This window comes from Typopeltis vanoorti, chromosome 11, assembly GCF_054136105.1.
Source record: "Typopeltis vanoorti isolate ZY-2024b chromosome 11, IOZ_Tvanoo_1.0, whole genome shotgun sequence".
Classification (NCBI taxonomy): domain Eukaryota; kingdom Metazoa; phylum Arthropoda; class Arachnida; order Uropygi; family Thelyphonidae; genus Typopeltis; species Typopeltis vanoorti.
In genome coordinates this window covers 21,232,231-21,250,235 of record NC_143559.1, presented here as the reverse complement: position 1 = coordinate 21,250,235, position 18,005 = coordinate 21,232,231, and the positions used below count along the sequence as shown (strand labels likewise).

The following is an 18,005-nucleotide window of genomic DNA, read 5'->3' as shown; positions in this document are numbered from 1 at the left end:
TCTTCCCAAAACTAAAACTCTTCCTTGCTGGTCAGCGTTTTTCTTCGCATCAAGTGGTGATTGCAGCCGTAGAGGGATATTTTGCAGATCTTACTGAGAACCACTACAGGGACAGGATAATGGTGCTGCAGCATCGCTGGAATAAATGTATTAGTCTTAAGGGAGTTTATGTTGAAAAATAAAAATAATGTAGAAATTATAAATTCGTTTTTTATTGTTAGGCTGAGAACTTTTCAGACCACCCTCGTACCATCATTTTATATTGTGGTTTAAGCCAATAAGAATACAATTTGTTCGGCTAAATCCCTTATTGCCAACTTATCCTAAGTTCATTTAGTATCCAAGTAGATACCTAACAGGGTGCACATCATGAGAAGGTGAAGATTGGACTTTAGGTCAGAAGCCCTAGTTGATTCTCCACATTCCTTTCAAGGCTATATGGAGATCTCCTATCAGTTATCTTTGACCCTTAGAGCTGGATGGCATATGGATGTTGATCAGTAACTGTTCCTGTTTGTACTTATAAAGAGAAAATTGGAATATTGGGTGACAAGTTAATTGGAGCAGCATCCATGGAAATACCTATAGAAGAGATAATGCTCAGATAAAGCATCTGTGGGAAAGCAAATAGAGGGAGTCAGTGAGATAAGGGATCATCTTTTAAGCAAACTGCTCTCTTTTTGATAAATGAGCATTCTCAGGGCAGTTTTAGTGAATCACCCAGATGTGATAACAATGTTCCAAGGCTTGGCAGGTTTAATATTTATAGTATTAAGAGCCAAAAAGAAGAGCAGTAATATTTAGAACAAAAAAAAAAAATATTTTTTTGGAGGCTAAAGAAGCTATCCATGTGATATTTCTCTGTTAGGATCTGAAAGTTTGCCCAAGAAGAGAAAATTGATCTTGGTTGATGAGTGGAATGTTATCAAGGGAGGGTCGAGCCATTGTCCTTCTGGAAAATGATTCAGAGGTTTGTTCTGGTAGGATTAAAATTTACTAAATTATCTCTACTTCACTTGAGAATGGTTAGGAGATGAGAGTCTAAGGCATTGGCCATAGATGATTTTGAATATGTCTATTCAAAATATGTGTGTGTGTGTGTGTGTCAGTCAGTCAGTCAGTCAGTCATATCAGGGCTTTATGAATGATAATGGGGGAATGGAGTTTAGTGTCATTATCAAAGCTGTGAATAGGATTGAAATTAAAAGTGAGAAGATTGTAGATATATAAAAAAAGAATGTAAGAGAGACCATTCTCATTCTTTCATCAATATGGAAAATTCAGAAAAGAGGGAACTATCTACCATGACTCACATGCATTGAATGACAAAAGGAAGCTGGTAGTCCACTCATGAAAGATAGGGTAAAAACAATAAGACAACAACTGGGTAAGAAGGCCACAATGCCAGACTTGGTCAGATGGCTTGAAAATATCAAATAATCACATGTGATACACCAGATCTTTCTATGTCCAATGACCAAAGGTTGGAAAGAAGTTCTTCTGTAGAATGAGAATGGTGTAATCCATATTGATAATTACTAATTAACCATGGGTCTAGTTAGAGAATAAATTGGTTATTGTTGACCTTCATTTTTAAGAGAATTGAGGTAAGAGCAATGGGATAGTTTGGTGGCTGACTTTTATCTCCCTTTTAAGGAATATGCTGGATAAAAGTTCGCTTCCATGCTGTTGGAAAGGTGGCAGATAAGACATATTGTAAAGGCAATAGGAGATGAGTATTCTTGAGTGCAAGCTCTTTGCACAACTGGAGAGATGCCATCTGGCCAGAGGACTTATTATTATATAAAAAGGCTGTTAGATAGCATATTCTATGTATTGTATAGTTGCTAGCACTCCTAGAAGATAAGTAACTTTTTTATATTTTAGTTGATAATATCAGGTTAACTTATCATAGATTTTATTTTAAATGGGTGTGTGATTGAGTTTTTAGTTTGTAAGTAAATCTTGTATATTTCATCATCATGCGTATCAAGGATTTAGGCAAGGATCAAGCATGGCCTGTTCCGGCCTTAGAAGTCATCATTGAATCGTTTAAGAGGACGTCCTGGTTTTCTTTTTCTTAATGGCTTGTACTTTAAGGCTTGTTTTGGTAATCTTTCTGTTTTCATTCTTTAAATGTGTTCCATCCATTTATGTTTATATTTAAAATTTTTTTCTATTACTGGTTCTTGGTTTAATTTTTCATAATTTCTTCTTTTCTTTTGTGATCAAATAGGGTATACTTTGCAGTTTTTCTCATAAACTTCATACCTGCTGTATTTGTAATCTTGTATTTTTTTACTGTTTAAATACAATATTGTTAGAAGGGTGCCAATGAAGGGTAGGGCAATGGCAACAAAGATCACATTGTCTGGCGATTTGAATTTGGGTGATGTTGTGCATTGCAGTGTATGTGAGATGTATTCATCATGAAAATTAAAGGATACGTGGAAGAAAATTGAAACTGGAGAGTGAGCGAGCATGTATTAAAGGTTTCAAAAGTGAGTGCCAGTTAGATGATGAGAACAAAGCCAATGTTAGCAGAGTGGACAGTATCGATGGTAGGATGGTAAATGTCAGAATTAACATCTAATGCACAGCAGTAGAAATACAGGAGAACAAAATGGACATAAACAAAGAAATAACATGCTTAAATGTTATCCTTCGCAGGACAAAGCATGAAATTGAAAAGTTGTAGAACTGGCAAGAGATCAGCAGGACTGAGAAGAGAAAGAAATGTGTGATCCGAAGTAAGGAGAAAATTATTTATGGAGACTCAATGATCAGGGAAGTACTTAATGAGAGTGTACCAAAATCATGTTTCCCTGGCGTAAAAGGTAATGATATTAGTCGTCATCTTGGATGGTAAAAGATAAAACAAAAGAATTAATTGTCTTGATTGGCACCAATGATCTGAGAGGTGAAAACTATTCTATGAGAGAGGATGAAAATGAGTTGCTGAACAAGTCAGAAATGAAGAGCAAGAATGTGAACATTATCAGTCTCCTGCCATGCTCTAATAGTGGCGAAGGGCATTGATAGCAATTCAGCCAATATGTAAGTTGTGCAGAAAAATGATGTAGAATTGGGGAATATGATCTATATTTGATCTATTTTGCCGGCCTGGTTGGCCGAGTGGTTAGCGTATCTGCTCTCCAGCCAAAAGACTGCAGGTTCAAATACCGCCATGGGCATGGATGTTTGTTTGTGAAAAATACTAGTGGTGATGATGGGTGGTAGATGGCGTTGGTGTAGATGATGATGATGGTAGTTGCAGTTCGTTGAAGTTGGTGCCCTCCCTCGATGAGTCTTTGGACCCCCTGGAGGTGTTATGTAATAATAATATTTGACTGGAAGAAGGATTTGTATAATGCTGATGGACTACATCTAAACTGTTTTGGTGTCTAGAGAGAGAGCTTTGTTCACCTAGCATGCCAAAGCACAAATTCAGGAAAACTTAGTAATTAGGGTGGAAGCATTTAAGTGTGTGTGTGTGTGTGTGTGAAGGGCATCCATGATGCACATCAGTGTGAGAAGGACCAATTATGGAATCTAGTCTCACAAGCAAAAATATTGAATAAGATGATCAATTCAGGAAGTAAGGGTAATTAAAGGGATACTGCAGTTTCTATATACTAATGCATTCCAGAAATATCAGGAACAAGAGGCAGGGTTTTTTTGTCACTGGTTAGTGCAACCTTGTCAAAAGTTATAGGCATTAGTGAGACTTGGCTAAAACAGATGATATAGTTACAGGGATAGAATGTGAAGGGTTTAGTATTTTCAGGGAAGATAGAGAAGATAGGATGGGATGGGGGAGGTTACTGCTAATGATAGCAGTGAATTGAAGCTAAAGAATAGGAGATAGGTAGGAGAGTAGCTGTTCATTTGAAGCAGTCTGATGTGAGATCAAGGCCAATAAGACAAAATATATGGTTGGTTGCAGCTATAGATCATGAGGGTCCAGTGATGATCTGGAAGACACGCATCAGCAAATTAGTACAATGAGTGCAGGTCAAGTGATTTTTTTTTTATGGGGGGACTTCAACTATAGAGATATAGACTGGAAGAAAGAAAGATCACATGGCTAGAAGAAAACTGAATTTATACACCTACTAAGAGATAATTACCTGAGCAATGTGGCCACCTTGGGGTGTGAGAGTATTGGACCTGGTCATGGGATCAGAAGAGGTATCCATAAACCAAGGTGGCCACATTGCCTCCGAGTTGGGAAAGTGACCATGCAGTATTGACTTGGAAGACTGTGAAAAATGAGAAATATTCTGTCAAGAATTAATATATTTGGAATTACAAGGCTTGTGATTATGAAAAGCTTAGGAGGAGGAGGAGGTTTGAATCTGTGCCATGGAACAAATCCTGCAAGAGAAGTATATTTAGTACTACATGGGAGATAGTTAAGGGGCATCTGGAGGAAGCAATATTAAATTATATACCTAAGGAAAGGAGAGTTAATCTGGTAGGAGTTAGATGGATGAGAAATATCATTAAGTATGAGCTGCAGAAGAACAAAATGCTGTGAAGGATACATAAGGAGAAAGGTGGGCAAACTCACAAACAGTAAAAAGCTCAGGCAAGAAAGGTGACCTTGCATGGTAAGGAAGGCAAAATCAGAGTTACATGAAGAATCTAGCCAAATCAGGCCAAAAAAAGGGAATCCCAAAGAGTTCTTTTGTTATGTGGCAAGTAAGAGAAGAATGCCTATGAAAGATTGACCTTAATGAGTGTCGATGGTGACAAGGTGTCAGAAGCAGATAAAATATTGAGTTTCTGAGTGACCACTCTGCAAGGGTATATCATCCATGTGAGGTTACAACTGTGACATATATGACAACAAAAACAGACATGAATGAATTAAAGGTTCTTAGGATATTACATAATCTCAGTGTAAATACAGCTGTGGGATTAGATGGGATATCAGCTCGGGTTTTGCGAGAATGTGCAAGGGAACTGACTAGGCTCGTTAATTTAAGTCTTAGTTCTGGTAGAGTTCCGAAAGGTGGAAAAAGTGCAAAATTATTTCCTTGCTTAAGAGAGGTTCTAAGACTGCAGTAGCAAATTATAGACCAATCAGTATCTGAGATGTGGTGGTAAAGGTACTGGAAAAATTGGTCAAGAAGAGAATTCAAGAATAGGTGGATAAGAATATGATACTGTTTGAGGAGCAATGTGACTTTGTTAAGGGTCAGTCATGTCTTAGTAATTTACTAACTATTATGGGATGGGTCACTACCCAGGCTGGTTTGGATCTTTATTGAGGTATGATCATGCAGAGTATCTCTCCAAATACTCTGCATGATCGCCAAGATCTCTAAATCTCACTGAGTTACCTGAAAGGGTCATTAAACTCATCACTCCTGACCTGGTTTACTCCAGGGTAGGCCAAAACTAACCACCAAACAGAACTCTCACGAAAAACATCATCAGTGAGAGCCAGACCCAGGAAGATACCAAGGGTAATACAGAAATCATATATTTTCCATATATAAGTAGAAAAAAAAGGAATACTATCTTATTAACCTTCCAACCGGCCAGTGTGGATGAAATATCCAACACTCCCTAGCTTTTTTCATGGATCAAAACTTCGTCGGCATTCTACCTTTTATCATGCCATTACCTTCCTCCGCCGTTAATCTCGTTACGGCTATTCTATAGCATTAGTGGATTAACTGTTGCTGAGTGACCTTTGTGTCCCCTCCTCCTGTCTTTACGTCTATTGTGTTGCTTGGAATTTCATTTACTGTCCTAAGTTATTTGACCTTTCTTGCCTCTAAAATGATTTATTGTGTCTCTTCCCAAAAATTGAAACCAATTTCACATATGCGAAAAAAAAATCAATCCTGAAATGCCCACTGATCAGCTTTTGCAATGAATCTATTTAGTGATAGTGAATTTGGTGTATTTTATTCTACAAATCAGTGCACCGGAAGAGATGCACTGATTGTTCTTTCACTTTACGTATAATAATTGAATAATTTTTTTTCGAATTTTAAAATTTTCAAATGTTTGCTTTGAAAATATGTCAAATATTTATATTTTTAAATAATATTTATTGAAATAAATATGTCCTTTTTCTTTCGTTTCTAGCAAAATAGCATTATATGGATCATCACATTTCAGATTTAGAAACGATTTTTTGTTATTCATAAGACAAAATTAAAAAAAAATGTTAAAATGCTAAATTGCCTTACTCGGTTTCCGATTGTGTCTTTTTGGTATCAAAAATTTATATCCAATGATATTTTAGCAGTGATTCTTCCCCTTCGTCATTTATTTATTTATTTGTATTATGCATATTACGATAATATCTAGTGCATAACCTCGTAGATATGTTGAAAATATAATGTGAAAAATATCATATACGGAAAGAATTAAACATTTTTGCTCATTTTGAAGATTTTCTAATGCTTCCCCCCCCCCCTCCTTATTCTCTCCTGGAACTGAATTGCATAACTACTCTAAATTTCTATACAGGTTTGAAAGCTTTTCTAGGCAGCATTCAAAATCAATTACTTAATTTTACCATTTTGACAAAAGATATACGGCAATCAGATTGTATCGTGAAGCTTCTGAATCTGTTCTATTTATTTGCAATCTAAAACCAGCTGTTCTACTGCCCGCTGAAATTATGTGAAATTTTAGAAATAATATGCTATATTTTCACCGTGCAAAATTGTTTATATGCATACCACACAAAAGAAAGTTCAAAGTTCTGTTAATATTATTTTTGTTTGTTTTTCTTTTAAAAAAATCTAAATATTACTTCTTCTGCTGCTTTAAGCTATTTCTGAAATAATCTACGTCTTATAAATACTGGTAATTCTACAAATCAGTGCACCGGAAGAGTTGCACTGATTGATCTTTCACTTTACGTATAATAATTGAATAATTTTTTTTCGAATTTCAGAATTTTCAAATGTTTGCTTTGAAAATATTATGTCAAATATTTATATTTTCAAACAATATTTATTGAAATAAATATGTCCTTTTTTTTTGTTTCTAGCGAAATAGCATTATATGGATCATCACATTTCAGTTTTAGAAACGATTTTTTGTTATTCATAAAGACAAAATAAAAAAAAATGTTAAAATGCTACATTGCATTACTCGGTTTCCGATTGTCTTTTTGGTATCAAAAATTTATATCCAATGATATTTTAGCAGTGATTCTTCGCCTTCGTCATTTATTTATTTGTATTATGCATATTACGATAATATCTAGTGCACATCCTCATAGATATGTTGAAAATATAATGGGAAAAATATCATATACGGAATGATTCAAAATTCTTTTTCATTTTGAAGATTTTCTAATGCTTCCCCCACTCCTTATCCTCTCCTAGAACTCACAAGTTTGAAAGCTTTTCTAGACAGCATTCAAAATCAATTACTTCATTTTACCATTTTTACAAAAGATATACGGCAATCAGATTGTATTGTGAAACTTCTAATTCTGTTCTATTTATTTGCAATCTAAAACCAGCTGTTCTACTGCCCGCTGAAATTATGTGAAATTTTAGAAATAATATGCTATATTTTCACCATGCAAAATTGTTTATATGCATACCGCACAAAAGAAAGTTCAGTAGTATTATTTTTGTTTGTTTTTCTTTAAAAAAATCTAAATATTACTTCTGCTGCTGGAAGCTATTTCTGAAATAATCTACGTCTAAGTACTTGGTAATATCCTCTTAGCTGGAGGAAACGTTGAAGGCTTATTACTCTCAGTGCTATTGAGAAGAAAGGGGAGAACACTAAAGTGCCCCAGGCTGTAGTGCAGAATATGTCAAGAATGTCTTGTTTCCTTTTCGATTGTTGATTACCTATATTCTAACAGAAATACTGATATTTCGTTTACATGCTTATACATTATTTATGCCAAAATAATTGCTTAATTTATAATGATCAGTTTCACTTTTATTATCAAAAATTAGAAATTAAATCATACAATTATCTTGAAAAAGAGGATTTGAATTATTATCAAAGAAAAGGTGCATATGCGTTTCATAATCTTCTTTTTTTGGGGGGGGGGGGATATAGACCAATCTGCGGATATTTCAGATAATTTATTTCATAAATCGTTCGCAAGACAGCTGTTACAAACGTAAATCACTTGGGGAACATACCCATTCATTTTAGTGTAAAACAGTAGCAAAGGTTCAGTTACTTTAGATATCTAATCTAGAAGAAAATGTTATGTCTGCTGAGATTAGAATCATTCGTGAATAATTTTTCTGACATGATTTCTCTATTCGTAATAATGTAACCAATTTCCAGATTTTTTTCCCTCCTTGCAGACTTCATGTTATATGCAGTGATTTCTTCTTTGAACTATAAGAAAAAAAATCAGATAACAGGAGAAAAATATGCAGTATTTTCTTTTCCACTGGCTGAATTTACAATGTTCTTTCTTTGTGTTTTGAAGAGAAACTGCAAATGACTTTTTTCTTACTATTTTTGCCATTATAACATCTCATATAATTATAAGAGTGACATTTTACCGTTTTTCTCCCACACGAGAAACAGAAATAAGGTGGTAATAATATTGTTGATTCTGCCAAACTTCATTGTAGCAGAAATTTTTATTACAAAACTTTGTAATATATATATATATATCTCCGAAACAAGAAATTTGGAACCCATATCACATCAATGTTGAGTGTTGGCAAGGTGAAAATGTTCCCGTTATTATTTATATATTTCATTTATTAACTAGGGGGCTATGCCCAACCCCCCCCCGTGTTCCGGTATGGTAGACCAGTTCTCCTTCAATTGTGATAACTCGAAAGGGGGTTCAGCCACTGAATTCTGATGACTCGAATTTTGAAGACTCGACACTCAGGGTAGCCCCTGAGTTTGAAAACGTTTCGATAAACATGACATAAAAATGCTTATCATTTTATATATATATAGGGTAGATTTTATTTCATTATTTTTTTGATGAAATACTTTACCTGGAATACTCTTTCCAGTTTCTCTGTGTCAAAAAAGAACTGAAAAATTAGCCTTCAAGATGAAAAAGAAACAGTGCATTCGGGTATCCCTCTATCAATATTTGTAGTCCTGAAAAGGACTGTTTTGATGGCCTTGAAAACAAACATTTTTTATTTCATACTGTTCAGAATTTAAAATTCTTGAACAGCGTGGAACACCTTGAAGCAAGGGTAAACACACAAAACAATTTTACACTCAGGGCACCAGATTTTTGTTTCCTTTCTGATATTTTTTTTATTACATACATAATATTTGCGTGGAGGTTTTTTTTTATTAGCCGTTGGTGGTAGATTTTCGGGATAATGGTTGGAGTTAGCAGCGTTCAACCTCGGATGTCTGACAGGATTTCCTGTTTTTCTGCTTGCTGAAGAAGGTGCATGTGCATGCAGCAATGCTTTCGCAATTTCTATTCTGTATTCTAGATATGTTATGGTAGACAAACATTTTTTCTTATACAGGAGGAAACTGTTCCAAATAACAAAATCCAAACACTTCAAAATTCAAATAACATGTCCAAACACTTTTTTGTAATATTTTTTATGCTGTTTCCTCATTACAGAGTAGAATGATAGCTGCTGATCGCACCTGTTCGACTCAACCCATAGTGTCGTTGTATGCACACACAGCAATGGGTTTTTCTTTCTTCAAACCATGCTTCTCCACGGATTCTGCTGATGGATTGTGCAGGGAAGATAGCAGAAAAACATCTTTTTTGTCTTTCCAACCTAGTGCAAAGACTTTCCCTCGCTGATAAGTTCGGATTTCCCCCTTCGATAGCTTTCCTGAAGCCAGATCTGGAGGCATATCTCGCCTTTTTGCATTTACAGTACCATAACTATCTGTAAGATGCTGTAAAAGCAAATCAGCGAGTTCAGGACACATATATAGTAATTATCCATTATAATGCAGTAAAGGGTCTAGTAACTGCATTACTGCACGCATCGACAAGGGGAGATCCGAATATTTATCGTGCTCGATTACAGTTTGCTTTCCCGTATAAGGTTTGAAATCCCAAGGATATCCACTTTTCAATTCGCAAAGCATAAAAAATTTTACTCCATACTTCGCTTTCTTTTTGGGAATATACTGCTTACATTTCAGTTCACCTTTGAATGGCATAAGGCTTTCATCGATACTCAAGTCTCTCTCAGGAATGTAGAGTGATCTACATTTTTGACGGATTTTCATCAGAAAATCATAAATTTTGTTGAGGACTGGGCAAGGATGTGTTGCCTGATCGTATTCTTCATTATTCTGAAAATGCAAATACTTCATGATGAGACTGAATTGTTTTTCAGTCATAACATCACGAAACATTGGCGTGTTCGGAATCCAGTCTGTAGACCAATGCATTTCGAGAGCGGGCTTTCGAAATGTATTTCGAAACTTCGGGTTTTTCACTTTCTTTATTCTGATATTGCATTTGAAGGATGACAGTGATTTTAAATATTAATTTCACCTGTATCCGAATATCACAATTTCCTGATTTATAATAATCACGAAATATGTATATTGTCTGATTTATAATTTGCTAATTTATAATAATCACCACATAGTTTCAGTATCGAAAAATTAAAGTTATGTGGAAAAATTACTAGAGAAAAATAACGAATTAAATAAAAACTGTACCTATGTTTCATAACAGTTTTCGGGTTTGTGATAGTAATGCAACGGGGGGGGGGGGTTAAACTATCAGAGGCGAAATAAAGTTCAATTCTATTGTAAAAATATGGAAATAAACTTTCACATTTGATATACATATTTTGAATGATAAAAGTAAGCAAATGTATCGCTTACTTTAAAAATTGGAGAATAAAATATCTGAATTATTCAGAAAATATAAATTTAAATCATAACTGTTAATTTCATTTTGTAATGACCAATTATACAAGGAAACCAAGAAAGTGAAAGTACAGATTACTATACAACATGAAGAAAAAATTTAGTAATATGATTAAAGAATTTCATGTTATTCTCTATAAAGCAAAGTTGCTCAAGCGTGTCACAAAGGAAATCTGTTAAGTATTATTCGATTTCGATGGTTTTGTACAAAAATAAAATTAATATAACCTGGAGCCGGTTTTCTTTTCTTTTTTTAAAAGAATATTCCAAATAATTATCGTGAATTAATTTCTTCGAGAACAAAGAAAAATCTTTTGTCTACTAGCGATTAGAAAAAAATTAGCACAAAAAAATAAATAATTAAATTGGTTAAGTGAAGAAATTATGCAAGACCTTTATTTTGCCCAGAAATTAAAATTGTATTGTACAATAAAAAGAGAAAACAAAAATATAAATAATTTCTCTATTTTTAGTCTATCATATATAACTAAAATCAAGTTCACCAGCATGGAACAAGAAAGTCCGTTTCTTGTTATAGGCAACTGAGAGGCAGCTACGGACGGGAGATAATCCGATTAACCTTTCTCTTCAGCGTGAGGGTTTATCACACCTTCTAATGGACATGACAGTCAAATTGCACTTCTTATCCAGGTTCTTTAAACAGGTGGGCTGAATCTTATCCAGATTTATTTGGACGTCTATAGACGTCCTAGCCGGTAGGGAGGTTAAATACCCTGGATGAGAGAGAGTTGTGAAAAGGTTTTCCCGTTGGTTACAATATACAGCTAATTCTCTTTTACATGATTTCGAAATAACACGGTTTAGAAAACAAAAGCAATTCTATTTTTACACTGTATATTTTGATTTAACATGGTTCAAATGGCACTTATTTTTAAAATTTCTGTTTGAATTTGGTTCTGTTAAAAAGGTTATTTCCATTATAATTATCATTTCCTAGTATGGTATACACATGTACTTAAACTTCAATTTTGGGAAACCTCCTTGATGTTTTAAATATCAGGGATTACTCTACGCTACAGAATGTACACAAATCCCAAGTAGAACTTATATAGCAAAATCACAAAAAAAAGTGTTGCTGGCTTTAAAGCAGCTAAAGCACCTACTATCTTGATCACTCACCTCTGAATCTTCTCTACCACTTCCTCCTCCACAAGAAAAACAGGAGACCAGACCTGAGCAGGAATCCAAATGTGGACATATCAAGGCCTTATAAAGAGGAATAACTTCCTTACCTCTACTTGCCAGAGTATTCAGTAGCCTAGTAATCTTATGAGCTCCCATAGTAAATGTCCTCAAACTTTAACTCTATCTACCACCACTATCCCTCCTAAATTCTAGATTCATCTATATCCTGGAATACAGTTCCACCAATGTGGTACACAGCTTATGATCAGTTTATCCCAAAACGCATAACTTCACATTGTTCCACATTAAACTGACACTCGTTATCTTTTGTCTAGACTTGACAACCTATTTAAATCATCCTGCAAGCTCTCTATATTGCCTTGATTAACTATTACTCTACCTAATTTCACATTATTAGCAAACAACTGAATATTTCCTTTCAGGTTATTTCCTGTATCACTTATGTACAAATTAAACAGTAGTGGTCTTAGCACTGACCCTTGTGGCACCCACAAGTCACCTGTTTTCACATGGCTTCATCTCCTCCATATAATACTTTTTTGATAGCTGTTCAGCAGCCTTATCTCTTATCTACATAGCTAGTGTCATATCCATCTCCATTTGTTCTAATCTGTGTAACAGAGTGCCATGTGGTATTCTGTCAAAATGTCTTTGTAAAATTCGGCAGAATCATTATGTAGCCATTTCCTTTATCTAACTCAGTTGTTACATTTTATAAAAGTTATTAAATTACTAAGGCATGACTGACCCTTAAAGCCATGTTGACCCTCAACCAGCATCACATTCTTATTTGCTTATTTTTGAATTCTCTTCTTGACCAATTTTCCAGTATTTTTACCACCACATCTGGGATAGTGATTGATCTATAATTTGCTACTGCAGTCTTTGAATCTCCCTTATGCAAGGGAATTATTTTGACCTCTTTCCACTCCCTTGTAACTCTACCAGAGCTGAGACTTAAAGAACATAGTCAGAGGCATTACCAGTTCCCTTACCATGCTGGTCACTTTTGTGCTTATATACACTCCACAGTATTTTCTTTTCCTGCAGCTCATGTTTAATGATATTACTCATCCATCTTACTTAACTTGCAACAAAAATATATATGATAAATGAAAGCAATGTGGATCACCAACTAATTAATCTGGCCTTCTCTTGTGTGAGTGTGTTGATTTTTTTTTTAAAAAAAAGTCCTACACCTGTAACTCTGAAAATTAAACACCTTTCAAAATTCAATTTGAATTCTTTATTTTAGCTCTGGAAATAAAAGAAAATTGTCACTGGGAGTAGCAGTTTGTGGTTCACCACCTGTTATATTGTTGGATGAACCAACATTAAATGTTGATCCAGAATCTAGAAGGAAGATATGGAATGCACTAGCAATAACTAAAGATGTGAATAAATCAGCTATATTGTTAACAACACATGAGTAAGTTTGAAATGTAAATTTTGATTTGCTTAATGATCATGTAAATATAATACTCAATTAAAATTTCAAACAGAATATATGCTAGCATGAGATTATTTCAGGAAAGAAGTCAACAGACATCCCTATGGGCAACGTGCATCTTGCCATGTAATGTGTCACATGTATTATCATTATCACCAGTATAAATTGGAAGAATATGTTACTCTCAAGTCCGAGTAAAATGGCAATGAAAAGGGCACTGATGGAGTTTGAAAAAGGCATTATGATAAGATGCCATGTTGCAGGCCTTTCTGATTAGCAAACTGTTGACAAATTGGGCCATCCTAGGACAATAACTGGTGATACCATACTGAAATAAAAGCACAGGAAACCAACTGTAAGTGCCCATAGGGTGCTACAAAGGATAATATGTAAAATCCACCATTCGGCAGCCGACATGTTGAATATGAAGTTACAAGCATTGACTGTAACATGATTCTGCACAAAAACATTCAGAACTGAGGCTCACAACATAGGTTTCCATGTTTATGGAAGTTTTTTTTCGCTTGGCTATGCTACTAATTATATATTGGGTTTTATCCTTGATCCAAGTGTAAGCAAACAAAGTTTGCACCTGAAATACTTTCAGGACTGGGGCAACTCGTAGTAAAGGTGGTATAAGTTCTCATCACTCGCCTTAGTATCTCCCATAATGCAAAGCACATCTCCTTGTGGACATGTATAATGCTATGTATTAAGGGAAGGGCCACCCAGACTGGTTCCCACATTTATTGAGGTCTCATCAATGGGAGTCAGACCCACAGGTGGTGAGTAATGGAAATAATGGAGAAGTCCTATTTACCTATACAAGTTGCCAAAGGATGTCACACCTTATTATTAAAAATTCTCTGGATTAGAGATACGTTTATGGAAGTTTTCTCACTTGGCTATGCTACTAATTATATATTGGCTTTATCCAAGTGTAAGCAAAGAAAGTTTGCACCTGAAGTACTTTCAGGACTAGGGCAACTGGTGGTAAAAGTGGTGTAAGTTCTCATCACTTGCCTTAGTATCTCCCATAATGCAAAGCACATCTCCTTGCAGACATGTATAATGCTATGCATTAAGGGAAGGGCCACTACCCAGACCGTATAGATAAATATCACTTCTTCATTACTTTCACCTTAGTATCACCACCTCTGGGTCTGGCTCCCACTAATTAGACATCAATAAAGGTCGAAACCGGTCTGGGTAGTGGTCCTTCCCTTAATGCATAGCATTATACATGTCTGCAGGGAGATGTGCTTTGCATTATGGGAGATACTAAGGCAAGTGATGAGAACATATACCACCTTATACCACGAGTTGCCCCAGTCCTGAAAGTACTTCAGGTGCAAACTTTGTTTGCTTACACTTGGATAAAGGATAAAACCCAATATATAATTAATAGGTTTCCATGAGAGGGCTGCAGCGTGCAAGCTCTATGTTATCTGAACCAAAATGCTGCGTCATCTTCAGTGGTGCAAAAAGCATGTACAGTGGGACATACTCACCTTTGAAAAGCTGTATTATGTAGTGATGAATCTCACTAAACCCTCTACCGAGCAGATACACAGGTGTGGGTGTGGCGGATGCCCGGTGAACGTTTCTTATCAGAAAGCGTGCCCACAACTATAAAATTCAAAGGCGGGAGTGTGATGGTATGGTCCTTTTTTTTTTCTTCTGATTTTTCCTTGGACCTTTGTTTGTGGTGCTACAACGATTGAACTCTGAGAGGTATCTGAACATTCTGGACAATGCAATGCTTTCTATTTTATGACATTTCTATGGAACTGATCCTTGTCTCTTTCAGCAAGACAATACACCGTGTTATAAGGCTGCTGGTGCTGTAACTGTTGGATTTGTGGACATAAATATCACTGCGCTTGACTGGTCTCTATAGAGCCATGATCTCAACCCTATTTAACATCTGTGGGAGGAACTGGAGTCTTACATAAATCAAGGGACATCCAAAATTTCCATTGATTGCTATGATATGCATATTGAAAATATGGCCCATACGGTTGCTGCAGTCCTCACAAGAGGTCCTACATCTTATTAAGGTGTGGCACCAGTATGACGTCTAGTTCTGGCATTTTACTTCTTTGTGTAATTATTGCTTCTCAGATAGTGAGCATCTATGTTGCAGTTCCATGGTATCCTTAATCATCAAATTTTCTAGGACTTGCAGAGCCCCTGCCATTACCAGAAATCAGTGACACATCAACCAAAACAAATAAGAAATTGAGTTTCTTGTTTCTTTGTTTTGATTTTTTGTTCCATCCAGAAGGGTTTGATTGGTTGGAAGGTACCACCCCCAGTCTAGAGATACCATGGCTGTTTGTTCCTCACACCATGGTGTCTGTTGACTTCTTTCCAAGCATTGTATTTGGTCAGTACTAACAAAACTACCTAGCATAGTTTTGTTAGATGTGGACCAGACAACCACATCCTCTTGTGCAATTCTTGGCTGAGGTGACTCCCCCTCAGATTTCCACTTGATGATATATTGTAACTGATTTAGGAAAGGTTGTAGGTGATTTTATACAGTCTTTTATGACTGTCATAATTCATTTTCATCCCAAAAATATTTTGGGATTGAAGTCAGGATGCCACAAAGGTTGGTGAAAAGTATCATAATTTTCCCAAGATTAATGCCAAAACAACACCTGCAGTATGACATGGTGCATTGTTGTGCTGAAAGCAACATAGGTATTTTTCATTAAACTACTGCATTTTAGCAGTCGTACATTAATTAATCAAACATAAATATACATTCATTATATGGATGTATATTAATGTGTTTCATATTTCTTAGCATTCATCCATCATTCCAGGCCCTACAACCAAAGGTCAGTATCCATAATGGATACATAGCTCCAGACCACCACTGACACCCTTTGTTTGTTGGTGACAGTCTGGGTTGATGAAGATTTATTAGAAAATGGTTTATAAATGAAGTTGCACATGGATCCTGTTGTTAGTGGATACAATAATCAGTCTTGAGCATTCTTCTCACCATTTACTTTCATACCAAAAAGTGAACTTTGTGAAAAATATCACAATTTCTCACCATTTACACATATTCAACATGATGAATCATATGCCCATCAGAGGTGTTATCAATCTTCCGGCCCATGATCAACCCAGTAGAAAACATCAGCACTAAAATCTTTCTTATATAGTGAAACCTGTGGAATATTCATAACTAAAAATTCACACGTATGCCACAGTAATTAATTTTTTTTTAATATAATTCCTATGGTTGTTTAACAACTGTACTGATGATGTCTTAATGATACTTAAGATGAAATTTTACATATCATTAAAAAGTTCATTACTGTGTGAATTTATAGTTTCAGCACTAAAGTCAACCCACAGTCTGGGTATTTGCTCTGTTATTTACAACATGAATGAACAAGTTCATGTTCATTCTGTGTGGGATGCATATATTTTCCAGAACATCTGTTTTTCTGGGTTGAGATCATTCGCTTGGAGATGCAAAAATAAAAAAAATTAATGTTATACTGACCAACCACAATTGTGGTCAAAGGAATTGAAATGGGCACACAGGGAAGCATGTCAGAACGTTTGTGTAAAGAAGGCCCCCGTTTCAGATACATTTTTTTGGAACAATTATAAATAAGTGTATGTTTATGAGTAAGAGTTGCTGTAAAAGACATGCACTTGCAGTGTTTTTACTGTATGGGCTTGTCGATTTAAGTTTGTTTATGAAATTGCTAAACTTAGAGTTTAGCAATTTCATAAACAAAGTGTTACCAGCAAAGGAAAGATGGCAGCGGCTTTGTCTTTGCAGGAATTTAATTTAACAACTGAAATCAAAATCAAAAGATTTTGATTCCAGTTGTTTTGTGAAATGTGAAGTGTGCTATATGTATTTGTTTGATTGTATAGATAAATTATGGAAGGAAGGTGTGTGAGAAGTGTGATCTGAATGAGGACCTGATGAGTGGTGACGTATTGGTAACTGAAAGTGTTAGCAACGAGAATGTTATAAGATTATAAGTATGTTTATAAGAGCAGTGAAAGAAATGGTAAAAAAAGTTTTGAAAAGTGAACAAGTGATCTGATGAACTTAACAGTTAATAGTGATCTGAATGTAGCAAAAGTTGAAAAACAGAGTGCAATTAAAGGTAACATGGCAAGAGGCATTCATGGCAAACGAGCATGTATGGCTGGCAATAAAATTGAGAGAGAGTGAATGTGAGCAAAAATGTGACGTAAGATTTGAAAGCTGAGTTGGTGGTGAGAAGTTGTTGTGTTACACCAGCCATGTGTGGATGGGCATTATCATGAATCAAAACAATGCCCCTGGTAAGATGAAGTAAGAGATGAAATGGATGCAAAGTGAAATTAAGAGAATTTGAGGTATGTATGGAAGAGTGAAAATTATGAAAATGAATGTTATCTGTTTGAAAGAGTAACAAAAGACCTGTGAGTGGTGGTGTTTGGGGGATTCAATTTTTAGAAGTGTGGTAAATGAGATGATACACAAGGTTTGTTTTCATAGATGTAA

General features: G+C 35.3%; 1 protein-coding gene across 1 annotated transcript in view; it reads left to right on the top strand.

The window, feature by feature from the left end:
- Nucleotides 1-18,005, top strand: part of LOC150101361 (phospholipid-transporting ATPase ABCA3-like) — a 646,575-nt gene that overhangs the window by 589,266 nt on the left and 39,304 nt on the right. The window contains exon 21 of the mRNA XM_090400940.1: nt 13,277-13,450. Coding sequence (XP_090257066.1) covers nt 13,277-13,450 — 174 coding nt within the window. The remainder of the gene's footprint in view (nt 1-13,276; nt 13,451-18,005) is intronic.